An 18913-nucleotide genomic window follows, 5' to 3' on the forward strand; every position below is an offset into this window, starting at 1 on the left:
TGAAAATCCATCATTTTTGCACTTTTATTTATTCTGTGGACATAGTATCTTAGTCTCTTGGTGGCTTTATGAAGGACGATTTCCACTTATGGCCTAATTTTAAAAATCCTTTGTAATTGAATCTGTCTCTTCCCAGGTATTTCTATAAGGGAAAATGGGTTGGGGGGAAGTCTGAGAAACAGCAGGGTGGAAGAAAAGGAAAAAGAATCACTGAGGAGTTGCTAAATGAAATTGTATGTGAAGAGAAATTTAGTTTTGCTCTTTCTTTCCCTTCCAGCTTTTTGTGTCATGTAGCTGAAATTGTCAAGAGAACACCAGCATTTGGCTGGAGTAGGAATTATTTGTTTAATCATTTCAAATCCTTCTGCAGCCTTGTAACTAAGCAAATTGTTGTTTTATGTCAGAAGCATTTTTTTAAAAAAACTGAACATCAGCTATTGCAAATCAAACTGAGCTATAATGAATCTCTTGATAACCCACAACTTAAAACCAGTAAAGGCACAAAAATGGTGATTCCAGGTATTTCCCTTCTTCAGAGATAAACATGTACTAGGAATGCTACTTCTGTTGGCTATAATTAATTGCCAAATGTCAGAAATATGTAAGTTACAGGTACTTAGGTTCATTTAGCAACCATTCAGTTATGACAGTACTAAAAAAAGATGAATTATTCTGATCCTTGCACTTATAACGATTGCACATCCCCTGTGGTTGGTTATATGATCGAAATTGGCTGCTTTCCAACCAGCATGTATTTATGACAGCTGCAGTTTCCTGGAGGTTGAGGGCATAATTGTAAAATCAGGTGCACCTTACTTAATGACTACCTCACTTAACGATGCAGATTCCAGTCCCAATTGTGGTTGTCAGTTGAAGTCTACTTGTATCTGCTGTTCTGGTGAAGCTAAAAGGTATCAGTCATTTAAAAAATAAACTCAATTCTCACACCCCATTTGATATTCCTTGCCATTCTCTGTCTATGATAGCTCTCAAGCCATCCAAAATATAAACTAAAAGGGAATCTTTCAGCTGCTTAATAGTTGTTCAACCCTGCCCTAAGATTTAAACTAAACTATGAATAGTTTTTTTTTAAAGCCATCTTGTAGTTGGTGGTGCAGTGGTTAGAATGCAGTACTTCAGGCTAATGCTGTTGACTCCTGATTGCCAGCAGTTCGGCAGTTCGATTCTCACTGGCTCAAGGTTAACTCAGCCTTCCATCCTTCTGAGGTCAGTAAAATGAGCCCAGATTGTTGGGAGCAATATGCTAACTTTGTAAACCACTTAGAAAGGGCTGTACTACTGTGTGGTGGTATATAAACCTGCTATTGCTATTATATTCTAAAGAGCTTCCTGCTCAGTCTCTACAGTATGTAATTCATAGCACAACCTTCGAATTTTCAGGACTGAGCTTTACACATATGGGTAATCACTTGCTTTAGATTCTCATTGGTTACTATCTTTTTTTACACATTACCTACTAAACTCAGGTGACCAGTGTGGGAAGAGAGCTGATGTTTCTCTTATAAGGACTGTCAGGAGCCAATATCTCTCCGCCTAAAGCATTATCACTCTGTAAAGTGATCTGAGCCATTAGATCCAAATCTATCCCTTAGTATTTTTTCTTTGACTTTGCTCTTCCCATCACTTGCTACAGTCACAGGCCTGACCGTGCTTATGACCCAATGCATGCAAGGCTTCAGGGGGCAGTAGAGTCCTGCGGAGGCAGCCCTGGGAGAATGCAGGGTGCTTTCCCCTGTGGTACTTTGCTCTCTTAGATCAAATCGCTCACTTTGTTTGTTTGGTGACCTACAGTGTCATGATTACCAGTATTGCACATATTATTTGCTTGGCTTGATGCCCCAATGGGTTAATGAGTTCTGTAGGCCTTCCTTTTCTCTCCCTTTTCCAACATCCAATTGCTCTGATCAATGGAAGCAGGATCTGGAACAGCCTTGGAGGCTCATGCACAAACAGAAGCCCTACTGTAAGACCACCCACCTTAAACCAGTATGCCCTGCAGCATGCCATTCAAGTGCCAAGCACTGTCCCCCCCCCCTATTGGACCGGGATGCCTTGCGCACAGTCACTCATGCGCTGGTGACGTCTCGCCTGGACTACTGTAACGCTCTCTACATGGGGCTTCCCTTGAAATGCACTCGTAGACTACAGTTGGTCCAGAACGCGGCCGCGCGGGTAATTATGGGGAGTACAAGGTACTCCCATGTGACACCTTTCCTGCGCGAGCTGCACTGGCTCCCTGTGGTCTACCGGGTGCGTTTCAAGGTCTTGATAACGATCTTTAAAGCGCTCCATGGCTCAGGACCTAGCTACTTGCGGGATCGTATCCTGCCCCATACATCCCTGCGACCAATTCACTCGCACAGAGAGGGACTCCTCCAGGTGCGGTCCACCAGACAATGTCGGGGGGCGGCATCTAGGAGTAGAGCCTTCTCTGTTGCGGGCCCAGCCCTGTGGAATGACCTTCCCCCGGATATTAGGACTACCTCTGACCTCCACGCCTTCCGGATAAAGCTCAAGACGCACCTATTTCAAGTAGCTGGCCTGGCTCAACAATAGTTCGTTCACACTGCTCCTGACGGGTTTTTTAATTTTTGTGACTTTTAGACTTTTATTAGGGGATTTTAAACTATGTTTTAACTGTCTTTTCTTATCTTCATACCTCCTCCATGTACGCGTGTTCGTTTATTCTGTGTGTGTATTGTCCATATTGTTTTTTATGTGTTTTATTGTACGCCGCCCCGAGTCCTTCGGGAGAGGGTGCGGCTAAGAAATAAAATTATTATTATTATTATTATTATTATTATTATTATTATTATTATTATTATTATTATTATTATTATTATTATTATTATTATTATTATTATTATTAATAATAATAATAATAATAATAATAATAATAATAATAATAATAATAATAATAATAATAATAATAATAATAATAATAATAATAATAAGTTTGCATTCAACACAATAAAGAGCTGAAAAACTTCCCCATCTTGCTATCAACTCTCAGAAGACAATGAAGTGCCAAAGGTTTTTTTGGAAGTTTCATGAAAATAGTAAATCTGAATATGTGGTCATAACACCGTCTACTTTTCTAACTGCAGTCTGGGCGTGCCCCATTTTTCACATAGTTTCCCTAATATTCTTTCTTGTATGTTCCATAGGTCAGCCCTTATATTTTAAAAAAATGGTCTTCAAATGACAGAAGTTTTGCAAAAGGGTGGTAACCTAAACTAAAGGTCTCTGGAAGGGAGAAGTCTAGCTTGTCTGGTAAAAGGACATTTAAAAGAGGCAGTATTAAGCACTTCTGCAACTGAGGGCTTTCTTCAAAACCTCTTGAATTTTAAACATGCTCCTTATTGCTTTCTAACCTTTCAGTTGACCAAAACCAGACATTTTTGGCAAGAACTCCCACTCTGGAGTTTTATTAACATTTATAATGCTAAGAGATAGACCAACTGATTGGCTTACATTAAGATTCCTTTCCCCTGCATTGAATTTATAGTGACTTCCTATTACCTCAGGCATTAAAAGGGTGAGAATGAGGAACTCAGTTCTCAAAAATATCACCTACCATCATCCTATTTGAAGCACTTTATAGGAATAGTAAAATCACAGCCACAGGGACTGAGTCCTTCATATATGAGGTATAGATTAGGCAGGCAACCAACCACTGGTCTTAAAGTGGCTGGAGCACAGGGAGAAGAGATTCTTAGCAGCTGGTTGCAAATGGCTGAGGAGAAACAGCTTCAGAAAATCCATGTGGGAACTTGGAGCAGAAACCACAATCAGCTAAGCTTCCAACTTTTCTATTCTAATCCAGCAACGGATGGCTTCTTCATCCACAAACAAGCCTTGGTTAGCAATCTTCCCCCCATCAGATCTTTAGGAAATAGAGAAATGTGAGACAGGTGGATAAGAACTCTTATTTGCCTAGAGATCTGTGGGATTTGATATACAGTAGAATTCAGGCCTCTAAATCCAAAGGTGAATTCCACTGCGCTTGCAGACATCTTCAGGACTGGCCCTTGGGCATCCCCTCCCCCGCTTTTCAAAAATCCCTGCTGATTAGCGAACAAAAAACACACTCAACATGTGTCGTTGATAACTAACTGTACAATATTGCTGGCATTTATTCAGTCACTTGCCAGCTGTGGCATGGGGCATTTTGTTCATTTGGAAAAGATTCAAGATGTCATTCATGGCTCTCCGGATATTAAACCCAAAACGGTGTGAATCCTGTAGGAAAGAGGAAGGAAGACAAAGAAATTTAGCTAAGAAAATAGAATACGCGTATCAATGAAATTTCAAAGCATAGATTTAGCATTACATAGATAAAACATCCATGCAAGATTTAAATTGTATCATCTTAATAGGGGATGAGCATTAGAAGGCAGAGAAACAGCTTCATATTTTGTGGCTGGGGATGGGTGGTGGTGGTTCCTCAGGCAAACTGACTGGGAATTCTGGGAGCAGACAGCTAATCCCTATCTATGCACCCTAATTGTATGGGCTCCTAATATCTAATCAATCCTATCTAATCTAATTCTAATATCTACCAAAACAATTAGATGCTTGCTTATGCTTTGCATAACACATGAACTCGTCCCATTTGCTTTATTCAACAAATCATGGCTCATGGTTCACCAAAAAGTAAGAGTGCGTTGAAAGAACCTAGCCATTTATTTCCAACTTCTTGCTGTCATAAGAAAAGACCTATATTCTTCAACACCTATGGGGGAATGTAGTTTGGACTGCATTCCACATGGCCAAGAGGCAGTAAAGTTTGACCAGAGAAAGAGAGTGAAGAGGGCTCTTCCCTAGCAATTCTCAAATTACATCTTTAATGATGCAAGCAGTTGCTTTAGTTTGGCAACAATAAAGGAAACTGTTCAGAAGCAATTATGGATTGTTCTTGGAGCCCTGAGAGCACCTGGCATTTAATATGCATCACTTTAGCCCAGGGCTGTCAAACTCCTGGCTCGTGGGCTGGATCGCCACGCCCTGCCACCCCACCCACATTTTAACAAAGGGAATAAAAGTCCCAATATGTCACGTGACGTTCTGTGACGACATGAGTTTGACACCCCTGCTTTAGTCTTTTAGAAGACTCAAGCAACAATAGAAAAACAATTCCTGAAACAATTGATTCTGAGGAAGAAACAGGTCATGAAATCAGCATGGGAATTAGGCAGCCACAAGCAAGCTCAGCACCTATAATGGCCATGATAAATGTGGCATTTGCCATTGCATATCTCGATGAACATTTACAGTTGAGACAGATGATTGCATATGTGTATTAGAGTTTTTTAAACTGTCTTTTGTCTAAAACTAAACTGTATTTTCTATTGGCACTCAACTGGCAGAGGGCTGGTGGGCATAAGACCATAACCATTACCTACTGTACATAAACCATTGATGCCATACCCAAATCACCAAAGTATCCTATTCCCCAATACATCATCATCTCCCCTGCTAGGAAAACTATTAGTCCAGACTCACTGTCCCTTGGCCGGAGAATTTGCATGACACGTGGAAATTGATGAGATCCTCACCGACAATGATGTAAGATACTCCATATCCATTATCATCAACCTTTCATTGGCACAGAAGAAAAAGCAACATGAGGCAGGACCTTTGCTTCCAAAGCCCCACTATTTTCCATAGCAAACCAGCATTCCTAGTGAATCCAGTATACCTGGGTTTTATAAATATGCGTCCCCTCCAACTTTAACCCAACCATGGATTTTCCCTCAAGAAAATCCAGGAATCTTGGCACTGCTTACCGGTCCAAATCCACCACCACAAGAAATATAGTCAGGATTATTCTGGAGGTCAAATAGTTCTATCTGCTGAATGGGAGTCTGACTAGTGGAGAGTCTCCATGGTTCAGATAATACCTGACAAAGAAGAAAGAAATCAGGGAATAAGGAGGCAACTCTACTATCATTGACTTTCATTCTGTACTCCATTCCTCACTTGTGCAGTATAGAGTTTCAAAGAAAACTATGCAAAGATAGAGAAAACATGCTTTAGAAACATGTTCAGCCACAAACGTCTCTACAAAAATCAACACTCTATCCACAGAAGAACAGTTTTAGTCCATACATATTTATTGTGAATATATAATTAAAAGGTAACATTTAAAAATAATTTAGAATAAGGGGTTCTAAATTAATATAGGAGAGACTCAGATTTGGAGATTCTAGGCTGCAAAAGGATGTTTAGATACTTATAGTTAAAATAGTTCCCAGATTCTAATGGATTTAGAGTTCCACGTTCCCTTCCAACTATTGCTATTGTATTGATTTAAGAAAATATACATAGATCAAGCCATCCATCCCAGTAGATTAGGAAATCTCCAAATTGATGGTTGCCACTTTTAAAGGGAAATTAGCAATTTACCTGCAGTAAATATCAACTCTAGCATGTTTCAAAATCACTGAAACTAGGTACTAAAACATGCAAAATCGGTTAAAATCCTTCACACTCACTGCAGAAAAACTATATATGTCATAGTAATATTTTAATATAGAAATTTAAACCTCAAACAACCATATGGAGTGCTATAATGATATTTATTTGGTTAATTAATCATGAATAGATGAATAAAAATCAGCAGAGTTGCTTTAGGTTTTTAAAATCTAGCAGATAAAATATTCTGACACATGGCATTCACAATGAGTCAAATCATAGACCTTGAGCTTTGAAACAAAGCCTTCAGGAGTACTGCTGGCTGAGTTCACTTCCTTTACTGATAAAAATATAAACACCTATTTTAAAAGGGGAACAGCCTTGACCATACTTATAGGAAGTTCTATCCCTAGAAATAGAAATGCATGGACAAAAACATGCAAGATTCAAGATATAACCTGAGAGGAAAAAGTGACTTATTTTTCTGATTCTTCACCTCACTTTCTGAGAACAATTGTCTTAGGGGATCTTCATATAAACCATGCCAGCAGAATTTACCTCACGTAGGAAAGGAGAATCCAGGCCAAGGTATTTAGAAACAACATAGAGGCAGAAAAGGTGCCTATCAATGCCATCACCTATCATGGCTTGCCGATAAAGATTCTGGTGTTTCTCAGCTGCCACTCGGAAGAGACGTAACCTTGAACTATCCTGGAAAGAGAAATTGATTTGGCATGATCTCACAGGTTTTACTGCAGATCTTCATATTCTACACCCCCTTGAATAGTCCTTCAAATCTAGCTAAGAGGACCAGCACTCCACATATCTGCCGCCCGAACTTTTAGATTTTTCTTTACCTTATCAGGTGGTCCAGTGGCAATTAGGGAGAAGGAACATTTAGTGGCGGCACTGCATATCTGGAATGGCTTCCCTATCAAGAATCTTACTTTCTTGTTCTATTTGACGTCGTCCCATCCCCCCACCATTGCCAAAATAAAGGGTTTTTTTGTCAGAGTTTGTTGCAGAAATCACATCCAGAAAGCACACACAGATAATTGATTCAGTGGCATTCATTAACTTCTCTTTGTATATATAAAACAACATATGAAGTAAGATACACAATACCAATACCAAGAGCTGGTTCACAAGCAGAGGAGAGATCGTGGTATTCCGTTTCAGTTCAGAGCATAATACAGACAAAAAGAACCTCCTCTATACAGGGCAGTTAAGCTAAGCCTAAACCATGCCCAGGCTCCTAGATGTCTGCAACAAACACTGTTTCAGCTTCTAAACAGTCCTCATTGGCTGACCTTGTTACCATGTCTCTGCCAGTCATGAATATTCTGACACTTTTTACTTCTCCCAACTTTTTCAGACTGTGTTTCTTAAACCTATGCTGCATTACATTTTATAATATAATTGCTGTTTTTTAAAAAATGTATTTAATTTTCAAAATGTAAATGAGACTTTCGAGGAAGATATGGTAAACCTCTATTCACTTTATAGAAATTGCCTATCAACCATCATAATGTATTATAGATCTTCAGAATGACAATATTGCCAAGTATTCATTGGGTGAATTTATCTTCAACTTTGAACAAAAGAAAAAATAATTATAAGGTTTGATGTTTAAATAAACAGCAAAAAGTGAAATAAGCTTTTGCTATGAGAAATATAAGTAGCTTAGTTTTTCTGGATATTGCGATTAAAAAGATAAGTAATGATTTTTAGAAACTGGAACTAGAAGCAACTATAGGTTTTAAGCAGCAAAAAAAAAAGCCTGCACTTGATGTCAGTTAATACTGGGACTCACAAAACAATATTTTATAACATTGGAAATATTAAGGGAAGTCTTTGAAGATTGAATCAGAAATTATAACCATAATATCAACAGTTTCAGCAATGATTCTGTTTCTATGATTAGATTATGTCTAAAATATGTTAATGAGGAAATGAAAGCTGCCAAATTTTACTCAACTGGACAACAAAAGAAAATGACTCAATTTTTTTAAAATAAAAAGGGAAATAAAAATGTTGAATCAAGAAAATGCCCTGGAAATTTTTTTAACAGCATCCACAAAAGAGACTTGTTAAACCTTGAGAAAATCTATATGATGAGATGAAAAAGAATTGAAGACAAATCAAATCCCGTGGCAATACTTGATTAAGAATGTTAAAAGGAAGGAATGTTGGTTTTTTCCTTGAAAACATTTCAGTTCTCATCTAAGAAGCTAAAAAGTGAAATGTTTTCAAGGAAAAAAAACCAAGAAAGTTTCATTTTCACTATGTTGGAGCTTAGCCATTTCTCAGTTAGTGTGGATGAAAATCTTACTTCATCCATAGTTTCCTCATATATTTATATTTCCCCTCTCATTAGGTCTACTGTATTCAGACTAGTATTACATCAATTACAGATTCTCTTGTCTTGTTCATATCTATAAATAAATATTCATATCTATAAATAAATATTCATATCTAGAAATAAATAAATAAATATCTGATTTATTCCAGTAGCCCACTTATTGTCCAATTACTCTGATTATCCAACATCAACATGAACTCCCACCTTCAGCCGCCTTCTTTTCCACACAGGAAAGATCAAGGAATGGGGAAATGATGATAGAAACAGATATTTAGCAAAGGAGCGAAGAAAAAATATGTTTATTAAATTTAGAGGACCTCAAAGATATCAGGTCTTAGGTATGTCCTCAATGGAGCAGTCCTAAAGGTATTTTTCTTCCTTTCCCCTCATTAATTATTTTCTTCCTTTTCTCCACAATCCCCCTTGCCATTGGATTATAATGCAATTTCCATTGCCATCATTAAGTAGATCTTATCAGTTGTTATCAGAGGAGCCTAGTCATTTCTCCCAACCCTAATCCTGAGTAAGGTGAGAGACAGCCTCCCATCTCCACTCCTTTGTTCTTTTGGCTGTAATCGAACAATCGCTGAACAAATGGTCATAAGTCGAGGACTATCTGTAGAAGCATCAAACTTAACATTCTCATTTGTAATGTAGTGTTATAAATCATTATAACTTACTGACTTTCTCCAAATTCTTACTAAACATCAGAACTCACACTTTGAGTAGAATCTATCATTGCCTTCACAAAGTTGCAAGATTCAATGCTGCAGGAACGAACTGTTTCTGTTCGGCCTTCCCGAAAAAGACGAGTCATAGATGCTTCATAAGTAAGACAGAACTTGTTCATGTCCTAGAACGGCAAGAGGAGGACATATAGACTAACAAGAAAGGGCTCCCTATTTGAGTATTGACTCTGAAAATTAAGCAAAGTAAAACATTGATGCCATAGAGGTGGAAAAATACAATGGAAAAATACAACCTCTTGGACCAGAGAAGACAAAATGTTCTTCTGGAAGTAAGAACCCAAGGTATTCCATTAACAAAATTCAGATTACAAGAACACTGAACATCCCTGAATCAGAATACCGTATTTTTCAGAGTATAAGACGCACCGGAGTATAAGACGCACCAAGGTTTTGAAGAGGCAAATTTTTAAAAAAGTAGGTAGGTAGATAGGGATAGAAAGGGTGAGAAAGAGAGAGAAATACAGTAAGTATGTAGGGAGAGAGAGAGAGAGTAGTTAGGTAGGTAGGAAGATAAAGGGATAAAGAGAGAGAGAAATAGAGTAGGTAGGTAGGCAGGTAGAGGGATAGAGAGAGAGAAAGAGAGAGAGAGAGAGAGAAAGACAGTAGATAGGTAGGGAGAGAGTAGTTAGGTAGGTAGGTAGATAAATGGAGAGAGAGAGAGAGAGAGAGAGAGAGAGAGAGAGAGAGAGAGAGAGAGAGAGAGAGAGAGAGAGAAATACGGTAGGTAGGTAGGGAGAGAGTGTAGGGTAGTTGGGTAGGGAGAGAGAGAGAGAAATACAGTAGATAGGGAGAGAGAGAGAGTAGTTAATTAGTTAGTTAGTTAGGTAGGTAGGTAGGTAGGTGTAGGTAAGTAGAGGGAAAGAGAGAGAGAAATAGAGAGAAATACAGTAGATAGGTAGGTGTTTCTGCTGGCACAGCACTTGATCAATGTAATTCTCATCAACCAGTTAAAGAGCTTTCCAAAAGAAAAAAAAAGTTTTTGCACTCTGCAAACCTCCCAAAAACGGCCCGTTTTTCATGAAAATGGGCTTGTGTTTTTTTCAAAAAAAGACATGACTACCTTGGGGGGGGGGCTTGCAGAGTACTCCTGGGGGGGGCAAAAATGAGCAAAAAACGGCCAATTTTTCGCAAAAATGAGCCCATTTTTTGTCAAACAAATTGCATGCATAACCTTATGGAGGCTTATAGTGTGCTGCCGGGGGCTGGGGGGGCAAAAAACTGCCCCTTTTTTTGCTCATTTCTGCCCTCCCCAGCTCCCAGGAGCTCTCTGAAAGCCTCTATAAGACTATGCACGGCCATTTTGGTGAAGGGACCGGGCTTCGGGACGCAAAAAATGCTGTATTCGGTGTATAAGGCGCACCCAGATTTTCAGCCTTTTTTTGAGGCAAAAAGGTGCATCTTATACTCCGAAAAATACGGTAGTTCCAATTCATTTCTTATGTATAAATGCAATCAAAGTTACTATTTATTCTGCTATAAGAAAAAAAAGACTTTTCAATTATTTTCTCCAATAATTCCCTAATTATAATGTTTCAAAATAAACAACATGTTTACAACTGGTTAATCAAGAGTCTTACTCGAAAATGTGCTAGTTGAAGGGCAAGCTGGATAAAAGCATCCGGACTAGTGCGACATTTCTTGATGACGCATTTGCCAAAGTCCTTAAAGGTAAAGACGTGAAAATCAACGTCACTGGCCAAAGCGTGGGCCAAAATAAAGGACTGTAAGATCATCTTTTGGCACTGTGAAGAATAAGAAACAGAAATGATTAACAAAGCATAGAGCAGATGTCATGAGAAAATCAGCTTTCCCTTATTTCTAATTCCCTTCGCAATAGCTCATTACTGGCCCATGGGGTACTTAGATCTGGTCCATGAGGCATCCTGGAAACAGTGAAGGACCAGCCTGTGGTGCCTCTGCCAGCAAAAATGGAGCTAGGTAGGGCAAGCTCTGTTTTCGCTGGCGGAGTGTTGCAAGAGGCTGTTGCAGCCAAAAATGGAACTCGGGAGCCCGTTTTTGTTGGCAGAGTGCCCGGGCCACCACAGGCACCCCCAACACGAGTGATGTTGAGCTGGCCATGCCCACCCTGGCCACCCTACCCACCACCACCACCACTCCCCGAGGTCAAACACAACCCTGATGCGGCCCTCAATGAAATTGAGTTTGACACACCTGGTCTAAAGTCTCTACTAACTTTAGTCTTCAGTAGGGGTAACTAAATTAACCAGCAATGGACAATGTGCTGATGTCCTATACATTATGTTTAATGTATTGTTAACTGCCTAGAGTGACTATAGAGTGGAATAGCTCCAATTCAATTCAAATCAAAAATATATAAAGTAAAGGGATGGGCAATGCATAGGCTGCATGTATATCTCAAATATCTTTCTCTCTGTGTTTTTTTTCTTTGCAATCCTTTGGTCTCCAAACTTCACACCATTAAATTCAGCAACAAACCATCAAATTGTGTCAAGAAAAAAATATTTAGTACATTGTTTAAGAGCTAGGTTTACCCACAAGATGCTAAACGAGAAAAAAAAATCAAAGGGTTAGAATTAACCAGGTTTAGAATATTGTACAAACTTAATTGAAAGGCTTTTAAGTAATTTAATAAATTTTCAATTAGCATTGTTGAAGAAAGACAGCAAAATAAAGAAGGCCACTCCCAGACATTAAAAAGGGCCTCAGGTACAATTCTTTCTGTTAATACCTCCATTGAGGCCACTCCCATCAATAAACACTGTCCTATCACAACCCAGCTGACATACCATTGTGTGAGTGTGGGGGGGGGGAGGCGTGCACTTGTGTCAAACCTTTTGTCTTCACCAGAGCCTAAACTTACCTCTGATGATATTTCCCACTCCAGTTTTTGGGGTGGGGGGATGCTGGGGTCCATCTTGCCTTTGCAGTTCCCATCAGCATCATATCCCAGCTGGAATGAATCTGTGGCAAGTGTGTACTGTAAAAAAAGGGGCGGCCAAAAGAAAGTTCAACTGTTTTTATTCCCTGCTGCGTCATTCGTATTGAGCTAGCACCCCATTCCCTAGCACCCCGGGGAATCCAAGTGTTCTCCATTTCACACCCCCTCCTCCTTCCGACCAACCCTATGCTGGAGAACCCAACTGGAGATTTACCTCCCAAAGATGTCCAATAATAGGTGCATCCGCCCACGAATGTTCTGCATTTATTCCGGCTTTCCCATTGCGGTAAACAATCAAGTTGAAAGATTTGTCAAACCACCTGTGAGAAAAGAGGTTTTTTTCCATAGGCTGCTCCCTATTCTTCTCATAATCAAAGATGCACACATGGACAGGCATGACTCCATCATGGGGGCACAAAACAATTTGCTTCAGGGCCCTGGCAACAGAGAAGATCATGATGTCTCTCTCTCTCTCTCTGTTGCACTTCAAAACGTTCATTCCACCACTGATACTGGGGAAATGCTTACTGGCATACAAGGAACTTAATAGGGTTCTGTGAAGGGTATCACAGCCAGCTGAAAATTATTTGGAAAACAAAACCAGTCCTTATGGGAAAAGTGGTTTTTTTGTTTTTTTAGTATGAAGGAAGTGATATTTTGGAACGATTTCTCTGTTCAAGAAATGAGAGGGATATGTGACCCAAGACCCTTTCTGGTGTACAATCTTTGCAGGTTGGTTGCAGAGAGGATATGCCTACCTGTCACAGCAGTGTCCGTGTAGCAAGGATTTTGCATAGACATCCAAAGCCTGACCTGGATTGGGCCCTCGCAGGCCCTGTTCACTTGTGTCAAGAGTGACAAAGAAAGCGGCTTTCTCAATGATACTCAAGGACTCATTGTTAATCCCAGAATCGAAGTAGGTCTGGCGGGCCCGGGCCCAGGTATCTCTACAAAAAAAAACATCAGAGTTAGGAGAGGTGGCTATTATGGATGCCCTGATCCAAAAAAGTAACAACTGACTTTGGTAAGAATGGGTAATCATTTCCCTAATTCTAAGATAGCCTGTTCCATATTAAAGAAGGGCCTAGTGGATACCCCTTCTTTTACCCCCTTCGAAGTCACTGCATGGACATGTATCTCTTTTGGCTTCATAAGCAGCAACAGTGAAAAGATGCAAGGAAAGGAACTGAACTCCAAAGATCAGTTCTTATGGCAGGGCTAAAGAAAGGAACAACAGATTCTTTCCAAGCCCAATTTTTGTTTTCCTCTGGAAGGAGGAAAGATAGATATGGAGACTGTAGAGATTCCAAAGTGAGCAGAGGTTCATTCACTCTTTTCTGCCATCTCTTTGCCATTCCTTTTCTCACGCTCTACCAAGTCAGCTATGGAAGTGCATGAGCCACCTTAGCTCTGTGGGTTGCATAATACCATAATGAGAACCACAGCTGGGGTTCTGAGAGACTGTCCTGTAGTATTTTATTCAGAAGGAGGGAAACATGAAAAAGGATGAGTTTGTCTTAAGCTAGGGTTTTCACCATCTCCCAGTGAATGGGGGGCCCCAGACGCTTCTGAGAGGCATGGGAATTGCCCTCCTGAAGTGGGCAGAGCCATCTAAGATGGAGAGTGCAAACCAGGTAAGCAAAGTACTCCTTAAATAAGAAATAAAGACGTTAAAAGCACACTCAAATATATAGCCATACCCACAGAGTGGGGAGCAAAAGTAAAGAACAGCATAAAGAAGTGGCAGAGCATAGTAGGGCATGAAGGGACAGGGAAGCAAGGCAGCATGGCATGAGGGTAGAGCAGGACAGTTAAGTGGAGAGTGGAGAGGCAGGATGACTAATGGGATGTAGAGGCCTTGAAGGTCACACCACACAACAACTCCAACCTCCCGGGCAGTGGTGGGATTAATTTCTTTTTACTATCGGTTCTGTGGGCATGGCTTTGTGGCTGTGGCAGGGGAAGGATACTGCAAAATCCCCATTCCCTCCCCACCCTACTAACCTGCTTTCCAGCTCTGTTCTCCTGTTCAGGGCAACAAAAGAAGATCAGTTGGGAGGCAGCAGGGGCGGGGCCAGCCTATTTGCCATTTCTCTGAACTACTCAAAATTTCCGCTACCGGTTTTCCAGAACTAGTCAGAACTGGCTGAATACTACTTCTGCTCCCGCGACACACTTGATTTTCTATCTAAACTTATTCTCTTCAAGCCCATTGAATGAAAAAGAGCATAGTGTGAATCAGCCCATCTATCAGCAGCCACAGGTCCAACTTACCTTTCACCTGCAGTCATTGAAGGCAATTTCTCCTCCCCAGGCAGAGGGGGTGTAGGGTCCTCAAGGATAGCTTCAAACTGTGCCTGAAGTTCACAGGGCTCCAGCAGCTTCCCCTTGTAATACAACGATACCCGGAATAAGCGTCCTGCATGGTATACTGCAATGTGATCACTGTCTTGTAGATGTTGGATCTTATCTGGGAAGCAAGGACATAAACAAAATAAAAGCTCCACTGGGTCTCACTCAATATATAGGCAGCCTAGCCACCTGCCTCCTCCCACAGGGGCTCCCCAAGGAAAAGGGGGAGTCATAACTCCGTTAAAGGTTATGTCCTGTACCATAATTCAAATTTATCTCTCATCCCAAGCTAATAGTTCTAATTTCAATAAAAATAGTAACTGGTCAAGCACCTCATATTCAAGCAATTGCAGCAAACTCTTGCAGTTTCTCTGGTGTTAAATTTTCACAAAGTGAAGCCTTGCATTGGGATAGCAAAATGTGAGTGGAAATTCTTATACCTCTAAAGTGCACCAACTAAGGAAAGCTGCAGTAGTCAAAGATTAGTAAAAGAAGGCCGCACAGAATGAACATGAGCTGAAATAAATGCCCATTTTTTTCTTTGCAGTCCTGTGTCTAAGACCTGCGCACACCCCTTCAATCTTTTAATATTGTCGGGGAGGGTTTTTTTAAAAAAATTATTGGACCCTCTTTACAACCATAGTTGCTGGAAACTGGTGGCAATCCCCCCTTATTGGACATTGCCACACTTTGCCATACGTGCAAATGTACTTGCTCAGACATCTACACTGCCCTAGTCAAAAGATTCTGAGCAGTTCATGATTGATGCAACAGTCTGATTTAAACAATACACAAATCTAACAATTGTTGAATTTAAGTACTTAAACTAAGTAGGCTTAGTTTAAAAATCTTAGAAGCCCACAAATAAATAATGAAAATTCAGAAAGAAAGAAAAAAAATACTAGAATAACTTTGTTTCATAAAGCTCTTTTATTTTGCATCATTGTGTTCTGCCCACAGAAACCTTTCTTTTAATTAAGGGGGGCTTCCAAATACTAACATAGATGCCCACTCTTAATTTAAGGAAACAGTAAAAGCTGATTCAGGTGTCCAAGTTTTGAACACCAATAAGAAGCTATTAAGAACCATTCTCAACTATGGTAACCAGGATTGGTTCTCTAAAAGTCTTATCAAAAAGACCTTTGAGAGGTTTGGACCCATCCTTCACCTTTTAAGTTTTTACATCTGGAGAAGCATATGTTCACCACCCTGCTTTAAAATAAAACATGACTGCAGGACAAGGTGTGTGTGGGGGAGTCCATTCATCCCCCCTACGATCCACATGACAGTGTGCAGGTATTTGTTGGAAAAGGAGGACAAGGTATGCAGAAGCGTCCTACCTCCCTCCAGACCAGGCACACGGGTTGTATTAAATATGCGTTCATACTGAGCTGAGCACGTTGGCAGGCAACCTTGAAGCAGCATCTGAGAAGCAGAGGGAAGCAAGAAAAAAAAGAAAGGAAGAGAGAAAGAGAGAGAGAGAGAGAGAGAGAGAGAGAGACCGAAAGAATAATCAAGAAGATTTGCCTGCCATGAAGCTTTGAAAGAAGTAAAAAAGAATGCAAGGAGAATTTTTACTTCTCTTAGCAACTCAAACAGTCCTGCTAAGAAAAGAACCCAATGGGTAGGCCAAGCTCCAAAAGTGACTCCGGTTCTGACTTCATGAATAGGTGTGAGTTATCCATGTTGACAAGAGCAAGAAGGGATACCAGATTGTTTTTAAAGCCAGGGACTGATTGCCAACTTGGTACCTTTGAATGACTTCTACCACCCAATATGAAGTAGAGTGCAATAGCTACCATCATTCCTAGCCAAATAATACTGCATTGCTGGAGATGATGAAAGTTCTTGACACAACACTCACAGAAGGCACCAAGTTGTCAAAGGATGGTTAAGATAGAAGGATTTAGAGAATTATGGGTAAGTCCTGAAATCATAGAATGCAAACACTGAAGATATGGACAAGACAACCCTGCAAAAGACCCCATAGAGGAGATTCCTTGCACAAGTCTCCCATAGCCAGATGTGAAAAGGAGATTATTTCTCGGGGTGTTCCAGTTCACTTACCCTGCCCCTCCCTAGGTAACCTGGTGGTGTTGAAGAGGCGCTGCCACTGGGCCGAACAGAGAGGGATGGTGGAATTAGGAACCATGCTCTGTTATCAGGTGATAAGGAACCCCAAAATTAGATTGGGAAAAGAAAACCAAACAGGGAAGAGATTTATTGTTGTTATCTTTAATATACTCAATGACCCTAAAACATTTAAAATCAAGGTATAAATAAATGTAACAAGCAAAAAGCCCAATGATCAAACTTGTAGAAAGATCGCTGAGAATGGGGCGTTCGTTCTTACCTGATACGCCCCTTCTCTGGGCAGATGGAGACAGCGGTCATGCATGGGTTAACTCAGCCAGTAACCAATAGAACTGAGTCTACCAAAGTGATGTCATTGCTTCTGAGGAGTGTCCTCCCGTTTTCTTGATGAAGAGATAAGTAGACTGCTGTGCGCTTTTCGATTGCTCTCAATCCCTTGATGCTCCAGCATTTTTTCCAAAACTCCTTCTGCAAACTAGGCCAGATCCTTAAAGGGTAGGGATGACCGCTGTCTCCACCTGCCCAGAGAAGGGGCGTATCAGGTAAGAACCAACGTCCCATTCTCCAAAGTTGGTGGAGACAGCGGTCATGCATGGGACGTACCAAAACTAGGCCTGTCCCCAGGTGGGAATAAAACTGGGTTAGGAGCTTGAAGAGGGAAGAACTTGTTGAAGAACCCGCCGACCAAATGCCGCATCCGCCGAAGCGTATCTATCCACCTTATAGTGGCAGATAAATGGAGTAGTAGTAGTCCAGGTGGCTGCCTTGCAGATCTCCTCCACTGAGGCCTGCCTTGCCCACTCTGCCGATGTAGCCGTACTGCGTGTGGAATGCACCGTGATGTTGGATGGAGGAGTGAGGTGAGGTGCCAAGTGGGCACTTGAAATGGCAGATCGGAGCAGCGCCCAACCATAGAGGGAGAAGCTTTTAGTCCCCTATTTGTGGGATGGAAAGACACCAAGAGTGCTTCGGTGCACCTGAAGACGACCGATCTTAAGAGCACATCTTACGTCTATCCTGTGCCATTTGCATTCAAGTCTGTGAGAAGGATTAGGGCAGAAATTTGGAAGAGTGAGGTCTAGAGATCAATGAAAGGCCGAATTTACCTTTGGAACAAAGGTGGGATCAAAGCAAAGGACCACACGGTCTGGGTGAAATACACACAGGTCCGATCGGATGGAAAGGGCCACCAGTTCCGAGACCCGCCGTGCAGATGTGATGGCCACCAGAAAGGCTGTCTTCAGTGTAAGGTGATGCAATGAGGCTGACCTGAGAGGCTCGAAGGGCGGTTGAGTGAGAAAGTCAAGTACTTTGGCTAGATCCCATGAGGGGAAATGGTGTATGACAGGAGGGCAGAGATTAGACGTGCCCTTAATGAAGCGGCGGACATGAGGGTGCGAGGAGAGGGGCTCATCTCAGTGAAGAGAGAGAACCAAAGAGAGAGCCAACACCTGTCGCCGAAGGGTGTTTGGTGAGAGCCCTTTATCAAGCCCTTGTCGCAAGAACTCCAAAAGCTGGGAAACTGAAGCCTCCAGGGGGATGGCATCTCGATAAAGGCACCAAGTAATGAAAGTCTGCCACATTGATTCATAGATTCTGTTAGTGGCTGGGTGGCAAGAAGCCTGAATAGTTCGAATTACAGTCTCAGAAAGGTTTGCCACCCACTCAGCCTCCATGCGGTTAGGCAGAGCCAGGACAGGTAGGGATGGTGAATGGATCCCTGATGAAGAAGGGACGTTATCATTGGAAGGCGCCACGCTGGGCCTACTGAGAAATTGATCAGGTCCGCATACCAGGGTCGGCGCGGCCAATGAGGGGCGATTAAGATGAGCTTGGCCTCTTCCTCTATCATTTTCCGAATCACCCTCTGTATCAAGGGAAAGGGACGGAAGGCGTACAGGAGACCGTGAGGCCACCTGCACCTTAAGATGTCCGTCCCTTCTGCGCCTGGTGTCGTGTAACGAGACAGGTACCTGGGCAGCTGCGTGTTGGATGCCA

General features: G+C 41.3%; 2 protein-coding genes across 3 annotated transcripts in view; both read right to left on the reverse strand.

Moving 5' to 3' along the window:
• LOC309402078 (testis-specific serine kinase substrate-like) overlaps window positions 1-4149 on the reverse strand; it is a 28561-nt gene extending 24412 nt beyond the window's left edge. Inside the window, exon 1 of the mRNA XM_081971589.1 lies at window positions 3595-4149. The gene's annotated coding sequence lies outside the window, so the exon portion shown is untranslated. The remainder of the gene's footprint in view (window positions 1-3594) is intronic.
• CPT1C (carnitine palmitoyltransferase 1C) overlaps window positions 4126-18913 on the reverse strand; it is a 45339-nt gene continuing 30551 nt past the window's right edge. For both annotated transcript variants that reach the window (XM_081971588.1, XM_081971587.1), the window contains 11 exons: window positions 16162-16246; window positions 14744-14939; window positions 13228-13416; window positions 12684-12789; window positions 12392-12508; window positions 11127-11291; window positions 9519-9653; window positions 6997-7149; window positions 5811-5924; window positions 5527-5619; window positions 4126-4263 (listed from right to left, as the gene is read on the reverse strand). In XM_081971588.1, the coding sequence (XP_081827714.1) occupies window positions 4165-4263; window positions 5527-5619; window positions 5811-5924; window positions 6997-7149; window positions 9519-9653; window positions 11127-11291; window positions 12392-12508; window positions 12684-12789; window positions 13228-13416; window positions 14744-14939; window positions 16162-16246 (1452 nt within the window). In that variant the 3' untranslated portion in view covers window positions 4126-4164. The remainder of the gene's footprint in view (window positions 4264-5526; window positions 5620-5810; window positions 5925-6996; window positions 7150-9518; window positions 9654-11126; window positions 11292-12391; window positions 12509-12683; window positions 12790-13227; window positions 13417-14743; window positions 14940-16161; window positions 16247-18913) is intronic.

The sequence above is a fragment of the Natrix helvetica genome, assembly GCF_964273705.1.
Source record: "Natrix helvetica genome assembly, chromosome: Z".
Classification (NCBI taxonomy): domain Eukaryota; kingdom Metazoa; phylum Chordata; class Lepidosauria; order Squamata; family Natricidae; genus Natrix; species Natrix helvetica.